Raw genomic sequence first — 21,350 nt, forward strand, 5'->3', positions numbered from 1 at the left:
CCAGGCTACCCAGGAATTCCTTTGCAGCTTATATTCTCCCCTCATATCACAAATAACCCCACATCCTAGCATTTATTAATTTCAGTGTTTAGGGGGACATTCCCCCCCCCCCCCCGTTCTGTAACAATATGTTTAAAACCCCTGGCTTGCACTATCAGACAACATTGTGAGATTCATAGAGCAAATCACAATTCAGTCGAATATAAATTGTTTTTATTTGCAGATGATCCCCTTCTGTTTATTTTGAAGCTAATAATAATAATAATAATAATAATAATAATAATAATAATAATAATTTATTTATACCCTGCCCATCTGGCTAGGTTTCCCCAGCCACTCTGGGTGGCTTTCAACAAAATATTAAAATACAATAGTCTATTAAACATTAAAAGCCTCCCTAAACAGGGCTGCCTTCAGATGTCTTCTAAAAGTCTGGTAGTTTTCTCTTTGACATCTGGTGGGAGGGCATTCCACAGGGCGGGTGCCACTACCGAGAAGGCCCTCTGCCTGGTTCCCTGTAACTTGGCTTTTTGCAGCGAGGGAACCACCAGAAGGCCCTCGGCACTGAACCTCAGTGTCCGGGCAGAACGATGGGGGGTGGAAACACTCCTTCAGGTATACTGGACCGAGGCCGTTTAGGGCTTTAAAGGTCAGCACCAACACTTTGAATTGTGCTCGCAAACATACTGGGAGCCAATGTAGGTCTTTCAAGACCGGTGTTATGTGGTCTCGGCGGCCGCTCCCAGTCACCAGTCTAGCTGCCGCATTCTGGATTAGTTGTAGTTTCCACGTCAGCTTCAAAGGTAGCCCCACGTAGAGCGTACTGCAGCAGTCCGGGAGATAACCAGAGCATGCACCACTCTGGCGAGGCAGTCCACAGGCAGATAGGGTCTCAGCCTGCGTACCGGATGGAGCTGGTAAACAGCTGCCCTGGACACAGATTTGACCTGTGCCTCCATGGACAGCTGTGAGTCCAAAATGACTCCCAGGCTGCGCACCTAGTCCTTCAGGGGCACAGTTACCCCATTCAGGACCAGGGAGTCCTCCACACCTGCCCGCCTCCTGTCCCCCAAAAACAGTACTTCTGTCTTGTCAGGATTCAACCTCAATCTGTTAGCCGCCATCCATCCTCCAACCGCCTCCAGACACTCACACAGGACTTTCACCGCCTTCACTGGTTCTGATTTGAGAGATAGAGCTGGGTATCATCCCCATACTGATGAAACCCAGCCCAAACCCCCTGATGATCTCTCCCAGTGGCTGCATGTAGATGATGAAAAGCATGGGGGAGAGGACAGAACCCTGAGGCAAAAGTGAGAGCCCAGGGGTCTGAACACTCATCCCCCCCACACACTTTCTGAACACGGCCCAGGAGGAAGGAGCGGAACCACTGTATGACAGTGCCCCCAGCTCCCAGCCCCTCTAGACGGTCCAGAAGGATGTTATGGTTGATGGTGTCAAAAGCCACTGAGAGATCCAGCAGAACTAGGAAACAACTCTCACCTTTGTCCCTAGCCCGCCGGAGATCATCAACCAGTGCGACCAAGGCAATTTCAGTTCCATGATGAGGCCTGAATTCTGACTGGAAGAGATCCAAATGGTCCGCTTCTTCTGTCGTGCCTGTAGTTGTTCAGCAACCACTCGCTCAATCACCTTGCCCAAGAATGGAAGATTTGAGACTGGGTGATAGTTGGCCATTTTGGCCACATCTAAAGATGGTTTGTTAAGGAGCAGTTTGATAACCGCCTCTTTTAGCAGGTCTGGGAAGGCTCCATCACAGAGAGAAGCATTCACCACCCTGCAAAGCCCATTACCTAGCCCTTCCCGGCTAGCTTTTATAAGCCAGGATGGACAAGGATCAAGGAGACAGGTGGTTGGTTTCACTCGTCCAAGCAGCCTGTCCACATCCTCAGAGGTAACAGGTTGGAATTGATCGCACACAATATGTCTAGACAGAACTCTAGCACTCTCCCGCCCCAGTCCTGCTCCCACGGTGGAGTCTACCTCTTCCTGAATCTGAGTGAATTTATCTGCAAAAACTTTGCAAAATCATTGCAGGAGATCATGTGGCCTGTACTGGGCCCTGATGGAGCAGGTGGTTCCGCTAAATTGCGAACCACCTGAAAGAGTCTCCTGCTGCTGTTTTCTGCAGATGCAATAGAGGCAGTGAAGAAAGTCTTCTTTGCTGTCGCTACCGCCACTTGGTAGGCTCAACATTGAGCTCTAACCCATGTCAGGTCAGCTTCAGAATGAGTTATCTGCCACCGGCGCTCTAGCCATCTCAGCGATTGTTTCATTGCCCCCAGATCTGTGGAAAACCACGGGGCTGTCTGGGCTCCATGCAATCGGAGAGGGCACTTCAGAGCCAGTCAATAGCCCTGGTTAACTCCACATTCCAGTGGGCCACCAGGAAATCAGCTGAAAGGCCATCAACATGGGATAAAGCATCCCCTACCACTCTCTGGAAACCATTTGGATCCATTAAGTGGTGGGGGCGGACCATCCGAATCGGTCCCACCTCCCTGCAGAGGGGAAGGGTCACAGAGAAGTCCAGTTACACCAGGAAGTGATCTGACCATGGCACTTCTTTAGTTTCGGTTTTACTTGGTGTCAGATCACCAACATCCATAGAGGTGAACACTAGGTCTAAGGCATGTCTGCGGCTATGAGTTGGGCCAGACTTATTCAGGGATAGCCCCATGGAGGCCATGCTTTCCACGAAGTCCCGAGCGGCCCCTTGTAAGGTTGTGTCAGCATGGTTGTTAAAATCCCCTAGGTGTCTCCAGGAGAACATCTGCCATGACCTGAAGCAGCTTGGGCAGGGAATCCTTGGTGCAGCAGGGAGGTCGGTACACCAAAAGGAATCCTGTACTGTCCCTATTGCCCAACTTTCAGAACATGCACTCAAAGAACTGGGTCTTCCCAACAGGACGCCTGGTGCAAACTAATGACTTCCTAAAAATCACTCCAACCCCCCCACCCCCACCGCCCACAAGGCCTGTGTTGCTGTGCGTAAGAGAAACCTGGTGGACAAGCAGTGGCAAGGACAGGCCCATCTGCTTCATCCAACAAAGTCTCTGTTACACATGCCAGGTCAAGACCTCCATCCACAATCAAGTCATGGATAGCAGTGGTCTTATGAATCATTGACCTGGCATTGCACAGCAGTATGTTCAGGTTATGGGGGTATCCCTTGCTGATTCCAGTGTCCATCTGGTCAAGACCAGACCCGGAGGCAGGGATAGTTCTCAAACAGCGATTAAATCTGCCTCCTTAGTAATGACATGGTCTGGTCTTAGCGTAACTCCTCCTCCTACCTGTGATCACTGAGATCTGTTGTCCCAGTGCATCCCCCTCTGTGGAACCTGCCCCAGCCATTTTGTTGGCTGGGACACACTCCCAGGCATCCCTGACCCCTCCCCTTAAGAACAAAAAACAAAACACAATAAAACCCAAAACAGTAAAAACTACAAACATACCAAAATTGCAAACATACCAAAACAGATTCCCAAACCCAACTAAACATCAATCACACCCCCCACACCAAAAAGGAATTTAAAAAGGTAAAAAAGAAATTAAAAAAAAACATTTAAAAACTAGTATTCCTAATTTGATGTAAACAATTGAAGCTTGGGGTAAAATATCAGGATACTCGATTAATTGATCCAAATTGAAATTGATGCCAATAGGTGAAAATTCAATTACCCATTCACTTAAAAGGTAACGGTAAATGACCCCGACAGTTGAGTGTAGTCACAGACGACTCTGGGGTTGCGGTGCTCATCTCACTTTACAGGTCAAGGGAGCTGCAGACAGTTTTTCCGGGTCATGTGGCCAGCATGACTAAGCCACTTCTGGCACAACAGAACACCAAAACCAGAGCAGCGCACGGAAATGCCGTTTACCTTCCTGCCGGAGCGGTACCTAGTTATCTACTTGCACTTTGACGTGCTTTCGAACTGCTAGGTTGGCAGGAGCTGGGACCGAGCAATGCGAGCTCACCCCGTCGCGGGGATTCAAACCGCTGACCTTCTGATCAGGAAGCCCAAGAGGCTCTGTGGTTTAACCCACAGCGCCACCAGCATCCTACCCATTCACTTAAGCAAATTCACTGAAGCAATATCAATTCTAGATTTGTATGTTAACACCAAGAGATATAACTCAGCTAGTAACAGTAAACATAAATGAAATACATAAAATAACAAACATAAATTTTAAAAAAGAGGCTTCCCTAGATATTGATAGATGGGAGCCATTAAACCTTACCACTTGCAGAAAGTTGAATGCTCTCGAAATGAACATTACTCCTAGATGGGCTCCCACTATGTTTCCAAGCACAAATCAGTGTTGGTGCTGACCTTTAAAGCCCCAAATGGCCTCATCCCTATATACCTAAAGGAGTGTCTCCACCCCCAGTGTTCAGCCTTGACGCTGAGGTCCAGCGCCGAGAGCCTTCTAGAAGTTCCTTCACCGAAGAAAATGAAGTTATAGGGAATCAGGCAGAGGGCCTTTTTGGTAGTGGCGCCTGCCCTGTGGAATGCCCTCCCATCAGTTGTCAAAAAGATAAATAACTATACAACTTTTAGAAGAAATATAAAGGCAGCCCAATATAGAGGTTTTTTTTAATGTTTAATGTTTTACAGCGGTACTTCGGGTTACAGACGCCTCAGGTTACAGACTCCGCTAACCCAGAAATAGTACCTCGGGTTAAGAACTTTGCTTCAGGATGAGAACAGAAATCGTGTGGCGGTGGCGCAGCAGCAGCGGGAGTCCCCATTAGCTAAAGTGGTACTACAAGTTAAGAACAGTATCAGGTTAAGAATGGATTTCCAGAACAAATTAAGTTCTTAACTTGAGGTGCCACTGTATATATATTCTCTTAATGTAATTCTTGCTTTATTCCACTTTAGAAAACAAAACTTAAAGGTCATTTGCAAATGTTCAAAACTAATATTTAATTGAAATAAGTCACCAGTAATGAAATATAAGCGCACATTGCCCCCAGACTGGTGCACGGTGATTTAAATGCCATTTGAAGGTAAAATGGATTTGCAATCATTCAACCAAAGAATCACAGTAAAAAAGCCCTATACCATATAATATTTTTCTGCTTTTTTTAAAAAAAGATGACTTCTGAAAGTAGGGTGTATTTTGTGAAGAGGTAGGCTAATTACCGAGAGCTGATTTCATAGGTTGTATTTAATAGAGCCGTGCACACCCCACAGCTCAGCTGTCCAAATCAGGTTGACCTGCCTGGCTCAACCCAGGGACCACCAGCCTGGCTCCCTTGCATGCTCACACAAGCAACATCAAAAGGGAACAACTGGCAGGCACGCAGCTCATTTCCAGAGAAATGCACTCAATTGCCTTAGTCAACAAGGAAAAGGGATAGGACAAAATATTTAAATTCCTTCTTCCTTCAGTGTCACTATCTATGACTAATCTGGTGTGCCATATTTCTGCTTTTTAACAATGAATAATCTCATAAGATCCAGTCACCTTCATGTGTCACATTGAGTTTGATCCAACTTTGAAGGTTCACAATAACTATATACAATTAATGTATGCAAATCACATTCAATACCAGGCATTTCAACACTGCTTTTCAAAATTCAATTGTATTGTAATTGATTTCAAAAAGGATATTTCTAGTTCTTCTATTTCCATAGGTGCCAACCATGTAGGGCCCTGTCGGGATGTCCGCTCGGCCAAGCTTATAAAGCTCATTTTCCTCTGGCCAAATCCTTCGGAAATGCCTCCGACGATAACAACCAGAGCCTTTGATGAGGCCTCAGGCACATTCCTGTTCAGCAGAGTTTCCAGCACAGGAAAGTGATGAGATTTATGGCTACATCGCTATGCTTTATTTCTTACTATGCAGACAGCAAAGAAATATACATCCTCTCTCTGTGAAAGCAGAGAGCAACTGCAAACAAACAAACAAAGGAACAGGAAACCAGTAACGTCACATCCGTCTCCCGTGAGACTTCCAACAGTATGGAATGTGTGGAATGTAAACAGTCTTGTGACTCCAAAGCACTGCTCAGTGGCAAACCGAAACTAACAGGCCCTGGGTGCCCAGGCACCCACAATTTTTAAATGAAGGGGCCACTGCCCCCAGATTCCACTCTGCAGCGGACACAAACCGTGGGGCGTGCCAACACCACATGCATAAGTCGCAGTGATGTCAGCATGCCCATGGCACCCACTGTTGCAGGGTCAAGGCAGCAGGCCTGTCTATTTCCATGACTAAACGTAATTGAAATGAATTTGTGCATCCTTCTTCTTGGCATAGCAGAAGTCAGTAGTTATATAAGGAAATGGTGTTTCCATGCACTCCGGCACTCATCATGGTGCCCCATTGCGCCAGAAGTGGTTTAGTCATGCTGGCCACATGGCTCAGGAAACTTACTGTGGACAAATGCAGGCTCCCTTGGCCTGAAGCAAAATGAGCACTGCACCCCATAGTAGCCTTTGACTGAACTTAACCATCCAGGCTCCTTCATGGATCGCTGCCTTGTTGTGGCAAGGGGAATTGAATAACTCAGAGAAACTATGAGCTATGTTGTGCAGGGCCACCCAAGATGGACAGGTCATAGTGGAGAGTTTTGACTAAACATGATCCACCTGGAGCAGCAAGCCACTGCAGTACTGGAGTATTGGAGAAGATCAGTCTACATCCCAATCCCAAAGAAGGACAGTGACAAAGAATGCTCCAACTACCGCACAATTGCGCTCATTTCACACGCTAGCAAGGTTATGCTTAAAATTCTGCAAGGAAGGCTCAAGCAGTATATGGACCGAGAACTCCCAGAAGGGCAAGCTGGATTTCAAAGGGGCAGAGGAACCAGAGATCAAATTGCAAACATGCACTGGATTATGGAGAAAGCTAGTGAGTTCCAGAAAAACATCTACATCTGCTTCATTGACTACGCAAAAGCATTTGACTGTGTCGACCACAGCAAACTATGGCAAGTTCTTAAAGAAATGGGAGTGCCTGATCACCTCATCTGTCGCCTGAGAAAACTCTATGTGGGACAAGAAGCTACAGTTAGAACTGGATATGGAACAACTGATTGGTTCAAAATTGGGAAAGGAGTACGGCAAGGCTGTATATTGTCTACAGTGGTATACAGTGGTACCTCGGGTTACATGCGCTTCAGGATGCATACGCATATAGGTTACAGACCCCGCTAACCCAGAAATATTACCTCGGGTTAAGAACTTTGCTTCAGGATGGGAACAGAAATCGTGCTCCGGCAGTGCGGCGGCAGCAGGAGGCCCCCATTAGCTAAAGTGGTGCTTCAGGTTAAGAACAGTTTCAGATTAAGAACGGACCTCCGGAACGAATTAAGTACTTAACCCGAGGTACCACTGTATGCAGAATGCATCATGAGAAAGGCTGGACTGAATGAATCCCAAGCTGGAATTAAGACTGCCAGAAGAAATATCAACAACCTCAGATATGCAGACGACACAACCTTGATGGCAGAAAGTGAGGAGGAATTAAAGAACCTTTTAATGAGGGTGAGAGAGGAGAGGGCAAAATATGGTCTGAAGCTCAACATCAAAACAACTAAGATCATGGCCACTGGTCCCATCACCTCCTGGCAAATAGAAGGGGAAGAAAGGGAGGCAGTGAGAGATTTTACTTTCTTGGGTTCCATGATCACTGCAGACGGTGACAGCAGTCACAAAACTAAAAGACGCCTGCTTCTTGGGAGAAAAGCAATGACAAATCTAGACAGCATCTTAAAAAGCAGAGACATCACCTTGCCAAAAAAGGTCCATATAGTTAAAGCTATGGTTTTCCCAGTACTGATGTATGGAAGTGAGAGCTGGACCATAAAGAAGACTGACCACCGAAGAATGGATGCTTTTGAATTACGGTGCTGGAGGAGACTCTTGAGAGTCCCATGGAATGCAAGAAGATCATACCTACCCATTCTGAAGGAAATCAGCCCTGAGTGCTCACTGGAAGGACGGATCCTGAAGCAGAGGCTCCAATACTTTGTCCACCTCATGAGAAGAGAAGAGTCCCTGGAAAAGACCCTGATGCTGGGAAAGATTGAGGGCACAAGGAGAAGGGGACGACAGAGGATGAGATGGTTGGACAGTGTTCTCGAAGCTACGAACATGAGTTTGACCAAACTGCAGGAGGCAGTGGAAGACAGGAGTGCCTGGTGTGCTTTGGTCCATGGGGGCACGAAGAGTTGGACTAAACGACAACAACAACAAACCATCCAGGTTTACCTTTACCTTATAGGGGAGTTTTTAATGTTTGATGTTTTATTATGCTTTATGTTTGCTGTGTGGTGTAGTGGTTAAGAGCGGTAGTCACGTAATCTGGGTAACCGGGTTCGCGTCTCCGCTCCTCCACATGCAGCTGCTGGGTGACCTTGGGCCAGTCACAGTCTCTCAGCCCCACTCTCCTCACAGAGTGTTTGTTGTGGGGGAGGAAGGGAAAGGAGAATGTTAGCCGCTTTGAGACTCCTTAAAGGGAGTGAAAGGCGGGATATCAAATCCAAACTCTTCTTCTTCTTCTTCTGTAAGCTGCCCAGAGTGGGCAGGGTATAAATAATAAAAATATCATCATCATCATCCTTGAGGATTTACTCAAGGAATTATCCGTATAACTAATATATCTCATTTGTTTGACTTCAGAGCAATTTTATACTTATATTGGATTGAAAACATTGCCATTTGTACTTTCAGTGCTTATGCACTATCTTCTGCATATAAAGATTAAGGAAAAGCTACTTATAAGTAAGGTTGTTGTATATTTTAGCATTATAACATTCATGTTTTTTGCTTCCACACTACCTTTTTCAACGCCCATCCTACACTGGTGGAAATAACTAAGACTGCATACGTTTCTGCTGTTCAGTAGCTGAGCCAATCAGCTGCAATATTATTGCTAGACAGCCAGCATATCTTAGGTTAGCATCTCAGTTATTTCAACAGAATCACTATGTAAATTTCTGTGTGAATGGGATTTTCTTTCACAGAGGGTTTAGCCCCTCCTGCCCAGGGCTTTTCCTGCTGTGGGCTTGAGGAAGATACATATGAGAGTTAGAGAATATAGACCACATTGCAAAATTTTCCTGTTTGTAGTGCCTAGCTGAAAAAAAATATTAAAAAATACCCCTAACTTTTAAGAGTAATCAAAAGGTTAAAGACTTAAATGTATTTCTGTATAATATTGTCCATTATCAATTTGCACATCAATTTCAATGCATTGTTCAATTCTCTAATTCAGTTTGGAATGTCTTCTCCTTTTAAAATATTTTTTTCATGCATTTGCTCCTTCAGTTGGCCAAACCTCTGTGTCTAGTGCTTCTTGAAATAAATACCCAGAACCACAAGAACACAAAAAACAAATATAATTACTCCTATAATTGCTGCCATGCTGGAGCTAAATTTAAAAATACTATGTCTTGGAGGGGGTCTACTATCAACACTGCCACCGTAGCCTTCATAGAGACAGTCAGGAGGAGCCCAGCCATAATCACAATGACAATGTTTCTGAGTATTGCATATTTCTCAGTCATGGCACTTTGTGATATTACAATCATACTGCAAGAAGGACATGCTTATGCAGTTCCCATCAATGTACATCAGGTCACTACCACAAGAAGTCCCATCTCTCACTGCTCCAATATCGGGTATCTCTATTCCAGCGTGGTAGTCTGTACTCCAGCATTGCCTATTGCCAGGGGCAGTATGAAGTATGGTGGTGTGTTCCTGCAAAGAAGGTAACTGATCAACATTTTCACAATGGATTCAGCCAGGCCAGACAAGATATGCTGAGTATCACATTTCTTATAAGTGTCATGTCTAAGCCCACAGTTGCCAAAGCGATCACCTTGAGCATTCATTTCACTGAAGCAATCCTTGGATGCACCGGTTTCTTTGTTGCCAAATATCATTTTGCATTGTCCATTGTCAGTTGTGCAATTTCCATTATAGCAATATGCACCATCACTGCACGGGGCAGCATCTTGTACGTAAACATCTTCAGGACACAAATCTGAAGTCCCATTGCAGTAATCAGGAAGGTCACAGGCATAAACTTTCTCTTTGCAAACAGACTGAGCTGGAAGAAATTGACAATTAACACAGCACTGTCCAAAAGCACAAGTGGCATCTGGACTCAACATGCACTTAGACTGGCAACATGGATCCTATTTGCATTGCTCTGGTGAGCCACAGCCACATTCCTCTTTATCTTCTACTATTTTGTTTCCACAGGATGCAAATTTATACATTAGATCAGGGACTGGTGGAACTAACAAACATTGAAAGTTCCTTACTGAGAAGTAATCCTTGTAACTATAATTGCCAAACTTATCAGTGCTTGCTTGGTATGCAACCATAACGCAAGCATGTCAATCACAAGTGCAGTATGTTTCATCATATTGCAGAGTTCCGCCCTGTTGTGCCTAGTAGACAAATATAATGAAGAAGGGTTTTAAAAACTTTAGAAACTTAAATGTATCTCTGCATAATACTGTCCATTATTTCCTGTGCATCTATTTGACACATTCAGTGTATTGTTCAATTCTCTGATTCAGTTGGGACAGGATTTTCTTCCTTTTTTATATCTTCTTCATATGTTATTTCTGTTTTTTTTACAAACCGCTCTCTCAGACGCTTCCTGAAACAAATACCCAGCCCCAAAACAGCAAAAATAGTAGAAACAAGAAATACAATTGCTGCTATAATTCCTATGATGATGCCAATATGCTGCGAAGCCTTCCCTGGTGGTGGAGGTCCACTGTCAATGCTGCCACCATAGCCTTCATTGAGACAATCTGGAGGACCCCAGCCATAATCACAATGACAATGTTTGTAAGTGTTGCATATTCCTCGATTATGACACTTTGCGACATTGCAATCATATTTCAAGAGAGACACTTTCTTGCACGCCCCATTAATACACATCATTTCTGTGCCACAAGGAGTCCCATCTCTCACTGCTCCAATATCAGGTATCTCCATTCCAGCATGGTAATCTGTACTCCAGCATTTCCTATTGCCTAGGGGTGTGTTAATTATGGTGCTGTGTTCCTCCAAAGAAGGTACTGTATCAACATTTTCACACTGGATTCGGCCGCACAAGATGTTCTGAGTATCACATTTCTTATAAGTGTCGTGTCTAAGCCCACAGTTGCCAAAGCGATCACCTCGAGCGTTCATTTCACTGAAACAATCTTTTGATGCACCGGTTGCTTTGTTGCCAAAGATCATTCTGCACTGCCTAGTGTGAGTTGTGCAATTCCCATGATAGCAATATGCCCCATCACTACACGGGGCACCATCTTGTACATAAACATCTTCAGGACACCATTCTGAAGTCCCGTTGCAATACTCGGGGAGATCACAGCTGCTGACCTGTTCTCTGCAAACCTTATGAACTGCAAGATACTGGCACTCAACACAGCACTCTCCAAAAGCACAAGCGGCTTCTGGACTCAACATGCAATTAGACTGGCAACATGGATCCAACTTGCATTGCTCTGTTGAGCCACAATCACATTCCTCTTTATCTTCCACTACCTTGTTTCCACAGTATGCAAATTTATACATTAGACCAGGGTCTAGTGGAACTAACAAACACTGTCTGTTCCTTACTGAGAAGTAATCCTTGTAACTGCAATTGCTAAACTTATCTGTGCTTACTCCATATGCAGCCATAACGCAAGCATGTCGATCACACGTGCAGTATTTTTCATCATGTTTCATTCCAAGATTATGTCCTAATTCATGAGCAAATATAACAGTAAAATCAAACAAACTGTAAGTCATATATGTCTCAACACCAGTTGCCCATTGGGCAAGACAAATTGTTCTTACGTACGCTAATCCAAGTGTATTTCCAAAACTTTTATATACAAATAAGTGAGCAGCATCAAGATCTATATGTTTGCTTAGTGACTCTCTTACAAATATGGCAAAATTGAGCAGTGTTTGTTCTATTGTGTCTTCGATTTTCATGAGGTTCTTTTCTGACCAAATCTCCAGGCCAGCTATAGACAACTCAACAGCAAGTGGCTCATATATTGAGTTTGCAGCATGGATAATATCTAGAACTTGCAAAACAATACGACTTTCATTTCTGTCAAACCTGACATATCGTTCATGTTCTATCACAATGGCAAGCTCCACGTATCTGGTGTGTGTCCACCAGGCTCCTCTCGCATCAATTTGAACTGTTACATTATTTGTGCTTTGGATCATGGCCTCTTGGCGTCTTTGCTCTTCCTCTGTTAGCCCACACCTCATTCGTACAGCACCCACCATTTCCTCCAATCTATACAACACATGTTGAGAAGTAGCAGATGCCTGAACAGGTTCGATTTCATAGGTGCGGTTTTCTAAGTGCAACAGACCCCTGAGTCCCCCTGAGCAAGTGCTGAGGGTGACTCGAGAGGCAGGATGGCCTTTTACCGAGCCGCGGTAGAAGCAGTCATCTCTGATGAAAGGATAGTCCAGCTGAAGGGCCCCCTCCCTACTGTAAGTGAAGACAGGGAAATGTTTAGGCACAAAGCTCTTCTTTTTCCTGAGCTTCACGATGTGGCCCTTCCCCTCAATTTGCAGCAAGTAAGTGATAGTGTGGGGGTTTTGTCCATATCGGGGGGTTAATTTCCTTGGGACAATCATCTCATAGGAGGCATACCTATAGCCCTGTGGAGGGTTCTGACCTGCAGTCTCACTCAACACATTCCATGAGATCAGCACCAGCAGCCAGGGAAGACTGCTTGTCATCTTCCCTGACAGGTGAAAGAATGCACTAAGGCACCCCATGGGATGGTCTGTTGTGGGCCCAAGGCAAAATGGGAAGGAGACTCCTATAGAGAGAGAAGGATTCTGATGATAGCAACCGTCTGTAGATTTACCTTTGGAATGTGGGCGGGCCTTGGTGATTAGGGACAGAATAGAATGCAGAGACTGGGCGAGTGGGAAGCGGGTCAGAGTGCCTGACAGGGGACTTAACAGGAAGAACAGAAAGGAGTGCTGATAGGCTGAGGGCCATAGTGTCAGGTAATCGTGGGAACTGAGTGCAGGGCAATGGAATAATACCTAGTCGCATAGCTGTCAACTTTTCCCTTTTCTTGTGAGGAATCCTATTTGGAATAAGGGAATTTCCCTTAGAAAAAGGGAAACGTTGACAGCTATGCGCTAGTAGGAGTTCCTATGGCCTTGTCATGAACAAATTTGGTATAGATATAGTATTTCTTGTGCCACTGAAGGGCTGGAAGCAGGATATGTGAACAGCAAGTCGCCTGCTCTACAGAGATTTGGCCAGCAATATGCAGCAATAGCAGGTAAGGCGAAGGGGGAGTTTTTAATTATTATTATTTTATTAAATTTGTATAACGCCCTAAATCCATAGATCTCATAAATTTACAATATTAGATGCAGGTTGGAGTAAAGGTAAAGGTAAAGTTACCCCTGCCCGTACGGGCCAGTCATGTCCAACTCTAGGGTTGTGCACCCATCTCACTTAAGAGGCCGGGGGCCAGTGCTGTCCGGAGACACTTCCGGGTCACATGGCCAGCGTGACGAAGCTGCTCTGGCAAGCCAGCACCAGCGCAGCACACGGAAACGCCGTTTACCTTCCCGCTAGAAAGCGGTACCTATAATATGAATTTGTAGTAAATCAGCAAAGTGTCTTGGTAGAACAAATTGTTTTATAGGCTTTAACAGACTAACTTTTTCTAATACTTTTTCTGGCAGAAAAACATGTTATCTCTGAAATGAGGGTGTGTGGTTTTTTTACAGAGGTACGTCCTGGTTTTCTACACTTGCCTTTTATTTGTAAGGAACCTCTGTAGAAACAAAGAAAGGTGGTTTTCTCCATTTACAGTGGAGAGATGGATAGCTGAGGACCAGGCTCAAAACAGTGCCAGCGTGGACTGAGCAAGTGCAGACCTCAGACTATAAGCAAAAAGCCAGATGCCACTGTGTAAGATTAGCTGTCTCGGTGACTAGCAGCCTCATTCCCTGGGCTTTAGTTTCCTATTGTTTCAAATAAGTGTGCCTACTTCACCTATGAAATTTTGGAGAGTAAAAGAGCAGCTCAGCCCCACATTCCAATTTCTAGTCTGGAAAGAGGAAGGTCTAACAAGGGCATAATACTGCTTCCACCTTCCCCTTTTTCCTCTGCTTCACCTTCAACTGTACTGAAAAGGGAAGAGCTGGGATGCTGTGGAATAGAGCATTGAAGCTCCTTCCTCCCTCAGCTGCAGTATCTGTGGCCAATATTTGCAACTCCGTTTGTGTGTGTGTGTGTGTGTGTGTGAGAGAGAGAGAGAGAGAGAGAGAGAGTGAGAGAGAGATGAGATCCAGTCTCCTCTATGTGCAACACTGAAATTGGTCCCTATATAATAAGATCAGTCTGCTATCAGCAGAACTTTGGAACTTAAGGATTAAAGCATCCCTCTTTTGTCCATAGCAACGTTCAGTAATCTCCCTTTAGGGTTTATTCAGAAGAAATTATTCATAACATTAGGACTTCTCAACCATTTTACACCTATTTTGATAAAAAATGTTAGCATTTGTACTTTCAGTGTTTTTAATCACTGCCTTTTGTCTTTTAAAACAAAGAAATAAACGCTTACTTGTATATTTTGAGCGACTGGTTGTGAGCCAGAGCCAGGCTCTCTTGGATGAAACCAATTTTCTGCATCCATTTTAATCAAGGTTTAGGTCTGTTTGACCATGGAAACTGCTTTTGTTATGCTGTATGATGACCTCAGTCAGGAGAGGGATGGGAGAATGTGTTAATTCCCTGTTAATCCTATTGATCTCTCAGCGGCTTTCAATACCATTCACCATGGTATCCTTCTGGAGCGGTTGTGTGAGGGTGGGCAGCACTGCTTTGCGGTGGTTCTGGTCCTACTTGGATAGTCATTTCCACAGGATGATGCTTGGGGAGTGCTTTTCAGCTTCACAAGGTCTTCAATGCAGGGCTCCTTAGGGATCAAGCATGGCCCCCATGCTGTTAAACATGTTAATCTACAGGATGTTAATCTACAGGAAACTGCTGGGTGGAGTCATCCAGAGTCTTGCAGTACGTTGACAGCAATAGGTTGATGGCACATCTGGATTTCTTAACATCTACAAGTGTAGCAGTGGATGTGCCTGACTGATGTCTTGACTCAGTAATAGACTGGATGGGAGCCAATAAACTGAAGCTCAGTTCAGATTAAACTGAAGTGAATGGTTCCCTAGACTGGATGGATGGGAAATGGCCTGCTCTTGATGAGATTGCACTCCCTCTGAAGGAGTAGTTACATAGCTTGGGGATACTTCTGGAAACGTTGCTTTGCTGTCACTTGAGGCTCAAGTGGCCTTGGTAGCATGAAGTGCCTTCCATCTGCTTGGGCTGGGGGCCAGCCATACTCTGATGACCTCTGGGTTAGATTACTCAATGTGTTATACAAGGGGCTGTCTTTGAAGGCAATTCAGAAGTTGGTACAGAATTCAGTAGCCAGGTTGCTCACGGAGGCAAGACAGTCTGAGCACATAACACCAATCCTGGCCCAACCACACTTGTTACCAATCAGTTTCTGACCTACAAAGCCTATTGTGGCTCAGTACCCAAATACCTGAAGAAACACCTCTCCCCATATAAACCAGCATAGACCCTACAATAATAATCTGAGGCCTTTCTTCTTGTGCCTCCTCCTCAGGAGTTCTGGGGGGTGGCAACACAAGAAGGGGGCTTTTCAGTGGTGGCTCCCTACTTATGGAATGCTCCCCCTGAGGAGGCGCACCTGGCATCATGAAGAAATAGCTTTAGGCACTAAGCAAAAACTCCCCCCTCTTTTGCTAGACCTTTGTTTTTAGTTATCTGTGGTCTCCCGTGGTTGGAATGTTTTAATCCCGCCTTTTAAAAATGGGATTTTATTTTACATTTATCTTTGGTTTTTATTTTATTTTCTGCTGGTTTCAATGTACAGTATGTGTTTGTTTTTATATTATAAATCACTTTGGATTACCTTCTTTAAAGTATGAAGAATAAATTAGATAAACAAATCAACATTTTGTCATTTTAACAATTTGTTTCCACGGTTCTCTGCATTCTTCAGTTGCTTTGATATGAAGACATGGAATCACTAAGCTTACGTAACGTTGTGATGCTCAGCTGTTAAAGTGTTTTGTTGCCTTTTTATCTCTGCATAATACTGTCCATTATTTCCTGCACATCTAGTTGACACATTCAGTGTATTGTTCAATTCTCTGATTCAGTTGGGACAGGATTTTCTTCCTCTTTTACACCTTCTTCATATGTTTTTTCTGGTTTTTATACAAACCGCTCTCTCAGACGCTTCCTGAAACAAATACCCAGCCCCTAAACAGCAAAAATAGTAGAAACAAGAAATACAATTGCTGCTATAATTCCTGTCATGTTGACGCTACGTTTTGAAGTGTTCCTTGGTGGAGGAGGTCCACTGTCAATGCTGCCACCATTACCTTGGTTTAGACAGTCTGGAGGGGCCCAGCCATAATCACAATGACAATGTTTGTAAGTGTTGCATATTCCTCGATTATGACACTTTGTGACATTGCAATCATATTTCAAGAGGGACACATTCTTGCACTCCCCATTAATACACATCATTTCTGTGCCACAAGGAGTCCCATCTCTCACTGCTCCAATATCGGGTATCTCCATTCCAGCGTGGTAATCTGTACTCCAGCAATGCCTATTGCCAAGGGGCGTATTAATTATGGTGCTGTGTTCCTCCAAAGAAGGTAGTTTATAAACATTTTCACACTGGATTCGGCCGCACAAAATGTTCTGAGTATCACATTTCTTATAAGTGTCGTGTCTAAGCCCACAGTTCCCAAAGCGATCACCTCGAGCATTCATTTCACTGAAACAATCCTTTGATGCACCGGTTGCTTTCTTGCCAAAGATCATTCTGCACTGCCCATTGTGAGTTGTGCAATTCCCATGATAGCAATATGCCCCATCACTACACGGGGCACCATCTTGTACATAAACATCTTCAGGACACCATTCTGAAGTCCCGTTGCAATACTCGGGGAGATCACAGCTGCTGACCTGTTCTCTGCAAACCTTATGAACAGGAAGATACTGACACTCAACACAGCACTCTCCAAAAGCACAAGCGGCTTCTGGACTCAACATGCAATTAGCCTGGCAACATGGATCCAACTTGCATTGCTCTGTTGAGCCACAATCACATTCCTCTTTATCTTCCACTACCTTGTTTCCACAGTATGCAAATTTATACATTAGATCAGGGTGTAGTGGAACAAACAAACATCGTCTGTTCCTTACTGAGAAGTAATCCTTGTAACTGCAATTGCTAAACTTATCTGAGCCTACTCCATATTCAGTCATAACGCAAGCATGTCTATCACAAGTGCAGTATTTTTCATCATGTTTCATTCCAAGATTATGTCCTACTGCATGGGCAAATATAACAGTAAAATCAAACAAACTGGGAGTCACATATGACTCAACGCCACTTGCCCAGTGGGCATTACAAACTGATCTTAAGTACGCTAACCCAAGTGTAGCTCCAAAACTTTTATATACAAATAAGTGAGCAGCATCAAGATGTGTATGCTTACTTAGTGACTTTTTTACAAACGTGACAAAATTGAGCAGTGTTTTTTCCATTGTGTCTTCGATTTTCATGAGGTTCTTTTCTGACCAAATCTCCAGGCCACCTATAGACAACTCAACAGCAAGTGGCTCATATATTGAGTTTGCAGCATGGATAATATCTAGAACTTGCAAAACAATACGACTTTCATTTCTGTCAAACCTGACATATCGTTCATGTTCTATCACAATGGCAAGCTCCACGTATCTGGTGTGTGTCCACCAGGCTCCTCTCGCATCAATTTGAACTGTTACATTATTTGTGCTTTGGATCATGGCCTCTTGGCGTCTTTGCTCTTCCTCTGTTAGCCCGCACCTCATTCGTGCAGCACCCACCATTTCCTCCAATCTATACAACACATGTTGAGAAGTAGCAGATGCCTGAACAGGTTCGATTTCATAGGTGCGGTTTTCTAAGTGCAACAGACCCCTGAGTCCCCCTGAGCAAGTGCTGAGGGTGACTCGAGAGGCAGGATGGCCTTTTACCGAGCCGCGGTAGAAGCAGTCATCTCTGATGAAAGGATAGTCCATCTGAAGGTCCCCCTCCCTACTGTAAGTGAAGACAGGGAAATGTTTAGGCACAAAGCTCTTCTTTTTCCTGAGCTTCACGATGTGGCCCTTCCCCTCAATTTGCAGCAAGTAAGTGATAGTGTGGGGGTTTTGTCCATATCGGGGGGTTAATTTCCTTGGGACAATCATCTCATAGGAGGCATACCTATAGCCCTGTGGAGGGTTCTGACCTGCAGTCTCACTCAACACATTCCATGAGATCAGCACCAGCAGCCAGGGAAGACTGCTTGTCATCTTCCCTGACAGGTGAAAGAATGCACTAAGGCACCCCATGGGATGGCCTGTTGTGGGCCCAAAGCAAAATGGGAAGGAGACTCCTATAGAGAGAGAAGGATTCTGATGATAGCAACCGTCTGTAGATTTACCTTTGGAATGTGGGCGGGCCTTGGTGATTAGGGACGGAATAGAATGCAGAGACTGGGCGAGTGGGAAGCGGGTCAGAGTGCCTGACAGGGGACTTAACAGGAAGAACAGAAAGGAGTGCTGATAGGCTGAGGGCCATAGTGTCAGGTAATCGTGGGAACTGAGTGCAGGGCAATGGAAGAAGACCTAGTCGCATAGCTGTCAACTTTTCCCTTTTCTTGTGAGGAATCCTATTTGGAATAAGGGAATTTCCCTTAGAAAAAGGGAAACGTTGACAGCTATGCGCTAGTAGGAGTTCCTATGGCCTTGTCATGAACAAATTTGGTATAGATATAGTATTTCTTGTGCCACTGAAGGGCTGGAAGCAGGATATGTGAACAGCAAGTTGCCTGCTCTAAAGAGATTTGGCCAGCAATATGCAGCAATAGCAGGTAAGGCGAAGGGGGAGTTTTTAATTATTATTATTTTATTAAATTTGTATAACGCCCTAAATCCATAGATCTCATAAATTTACAATATTAGATGCAGGTTGGAGTAAAGGTAAAGGTAAAGGTAAAGGTACCCCTGCCCGTACGGGCCAGTCATGTCCGACTCTAGGGTTGTGCACCCATCTCACTTAAGAGGCCGGGGGCCAGCGCTGTCCGGAGACACTTCCGGGTCACATGGCCAGCGTAACGAAGCTGCTCTGGCGAGCCAGCATCATCGCAGCACACGGAAACGCCGTTTACCTTCCCGCTAGAAAGTGGTACCTATAATATGAATTTGTAGTAAATCAGCAGCGTGTCTTGGTAGAACAAATTGTTTTATAGGCTTTAACAGACTAACTTTTTCTAATACTTTTTCTGGCAGAAAAACATGTTATCTCTGAAATGAGGGTGTGTGGTTTTTTTACAGAGGTACGTCCTGGTTTTCTACACTTGCCTTTTATTTGTAAGGAACCTCTGTAGAAACAAAGAAAGGTGGTTTTCTCCATTTACAGTGGAGAGATGGATAGCTGAGGACCAGGCTCAAAACAGTGCCAGCGTGGACTCTGAGCAAGTGCAGACCTCAGACTATAAGCAAAAAGCCAGATGCCACTGTGTAAGATTAGCTGTCTCGGTGACTAGCAGCCTCATTCCCTGGGCTTTAGTTTCCTATTGTTTCAAATAAGTGTGCCTACTTCACCTATGAAATTTTGGAGAGTAAAAGAGCAGCTCAGCCCCACATTCCAATTTCTAGTCTGGAAAGAGGAAGGTCTAACAAGGGCATAATACTGCTTCCACCTTCCCCTTTTTCCTCTGCAGGCTGCTTCACCTTCAACTGTACTGAAAAGGGAAGAGCTGGGATGCTGTGGAATAGAGCATTGAAGCTCCTTCCTCCCTCAGCTGCAGTATCTGTGGCCAATATTTGCAACTCTGTGTGTGTGTGTGTGTGTGTGTGTGTGTGAGAGAGAGTGAGAGAGAGAGAGAGAGAGAGAGAGAGAGATGAGATCCAGTCTCCTCTATGTGCAACACTGAAATTGGTCCCTATATAATAAAATCAGTCTGCTATCAGCAGAACTTTGGAACTTAAGGATTAAAGCATCCCTCTTTTGTCCATAGCAACATTCAGTAATCTCCCTTTAGGGTTTATTCAGAAGAAATTATTCATAACATTAGGACTTCTCAACCATTTTACACCTATTTTCATAAAAAATGTTAGCATTTGTACTTTCAGTGTTTTTAATCACTGCCTTTTGTCTTTTAAAACAAAGAAATAAACGCTTACTTGTATATTTTGAGCGACTGGTTGTGAGCCAGAGCGAGGATCTCTTGGATGAAACCAATTTTCTGAATCCATTTTAATCAAGGTTTAGGTCTGTTTGGCCATGGAAACTGCTTTTGTTATGCTGTATGATGACCTCAGTCAGGAGAGGGATGGGAGAATGTGTTAATTCCCTGTTAATCCTATTGATCTCTCAGCGGCTTTCAATACCATTCACCATGGTATCCTTCTGGAGCGGTTGTGTGAGGGTGGGCAGCACTGCTTTGCGGTGGTTCTGGTCCTACTTGGATAGTCATTTCCACAGGATGATGCTTGGGGAGTGCTTTTCAGCTTCACAAAGTCTTCAATGCAGGGCTCCTTAGGGATCAAGCATGGCCCCCATGCTGTTAAACATGTTAATCTACAGGAAACCGCTGGGTGGAGTCATCCAGAGTCTTGCAGTACGTTGACAGCAATATGTTAATGGCACATCTGGATTTCTTCACATCTACAAGTGTAGCAGTGGATGTGCCTGACTGATGTCTTGACTCAGTAATAGACTGGATGGGAGCCAATAAACTGAAGCTCAGTTCAGATTAAACTGAAGTGAATGGTTCCCTAGACTGGATGGATGGGAAATGGCCTGCTCTTGATGAGATTGCACTCCCTCTGAAGGAGTAGTTACATAGCTTGGGGATACTTCTGGAAACTTCGCTTTGCTGTCACTTGAGGCTCAAGTGGCCTTGGTAGCATGAAGTGCCTTCCATCTGCTTGGGCTGGGGGCCAGCCATACTCTGATGACCTCTGGGTTAGATTACTCAATGTGTTATACATGGGGCTGTCTTTGAAGGCAATTCAGAAGTTGGTACAGAATTCAGTAGCCAGGTTGCTCACGGAGGCAAGACAGTCTGAGCACATAACACCAATCCTGGCCCAACCACACTGGTTACCAATCAGTTTCTGACCTACAAAGCCTATTGTGGCTCAGTACCCAAATACCTGAAGAAACACCTCTCCCCGTATAAACCAGCATAGACCCTACAATAAT

General features: G+C 44.6%; 2 protein-coding genes across 4 annotated transcripts; both read right to left on the bottom strand.

The window, feature by feature from the left end:
- Window positions 1-9,368: 9,368 nt before the first annotated feature.
- LOC310657603 (disintegrin and metalloproteinase domain-containing protein 20-like) lies at window positions 9,369-13,645 on the bottom strand. The gene has a single exon (XM_083398520.1). The coding sequence runs from the start codon at window positions 12,805-12,807 to the stop codon at window positions 10,558-10,560; it is 2,250 nt and encodes a 749-aa protein (XP_083254646.1). The 5' UTR covers window positions 12,808-13,645; the 3' UTR covers window positions 9,369-10,557.
- A 2,227-nt stretch (window positions 13,646-15,872) lies between these two features.
- On the bottom strand, window positions 15,873-21,259 carry LOC310657648 (disintegrin and metalloproteinase domain-containing protein 20-like). 3 transcript variants are annotated; one of them, XM_083398623.1, is made up of 2 exons: window positions 20,327-21,259; window positions 15,873-18,197 (listed from the first exon to the last, which is right to left on the bottom strand). In XM_083398623.1, exon 2 carries the CDS (start codon window positions 18,176-18,178, stop codon window positions 16,361-16,363), a length of 1,818 nt encoding a protein of 605 aa, XP_083254749.1. In that variant the 5' UTR covers window positions 18,179-18,197; window positions 20,327-21,259; the 3' UTR covers window positions 15,873-16,360. The 3 variants fall into 3 exon arrangements, with proteins under 3 accessions (XP_083254749.1, XP_083254748.1, XP_083254747.1); XM_083398622.1 differs by lacking the exon at window positions 20,327-21,259 and adding an exon at window positions 18,363-19,267; XM_083398621.1 differs by lacking the exon at window positions 20,327-21,259 and having other exon boundaries at window positions 15,873-19,266.
- Between the last annotated feature and the right edge of the window lie 91 nt (window positions 21,260-21,350).

Source organism: Podarcis tiliguerta, assembly GCF_965153285.1.
Source record: "Podarcis tiliguerta genome assembly, chromosome: 1".
Taxonomy (NCBI): Eukaryota; Metazoa; Chordata; class Lepidosauria; order Squamata; family Lacertidae; genus Podarcis; species Podarcis tiliguerta.

Coding starts and splice junctions, on each gene's coding strand:
- LOC310657603 (XM_083398520.1), bottom strand. CDS start 12,807: ATGGGGTGCCTTAGTGCATTCTTTCACCTGTCAGGGAAGATGACAAGC.
- LOC310657648 (XM_083398621.1), bottom strand. CDS start 18,490: ATGGGGTGCCTTAGTGCATTCTTTCACCTGTCAGGGAAGATGACAAGC.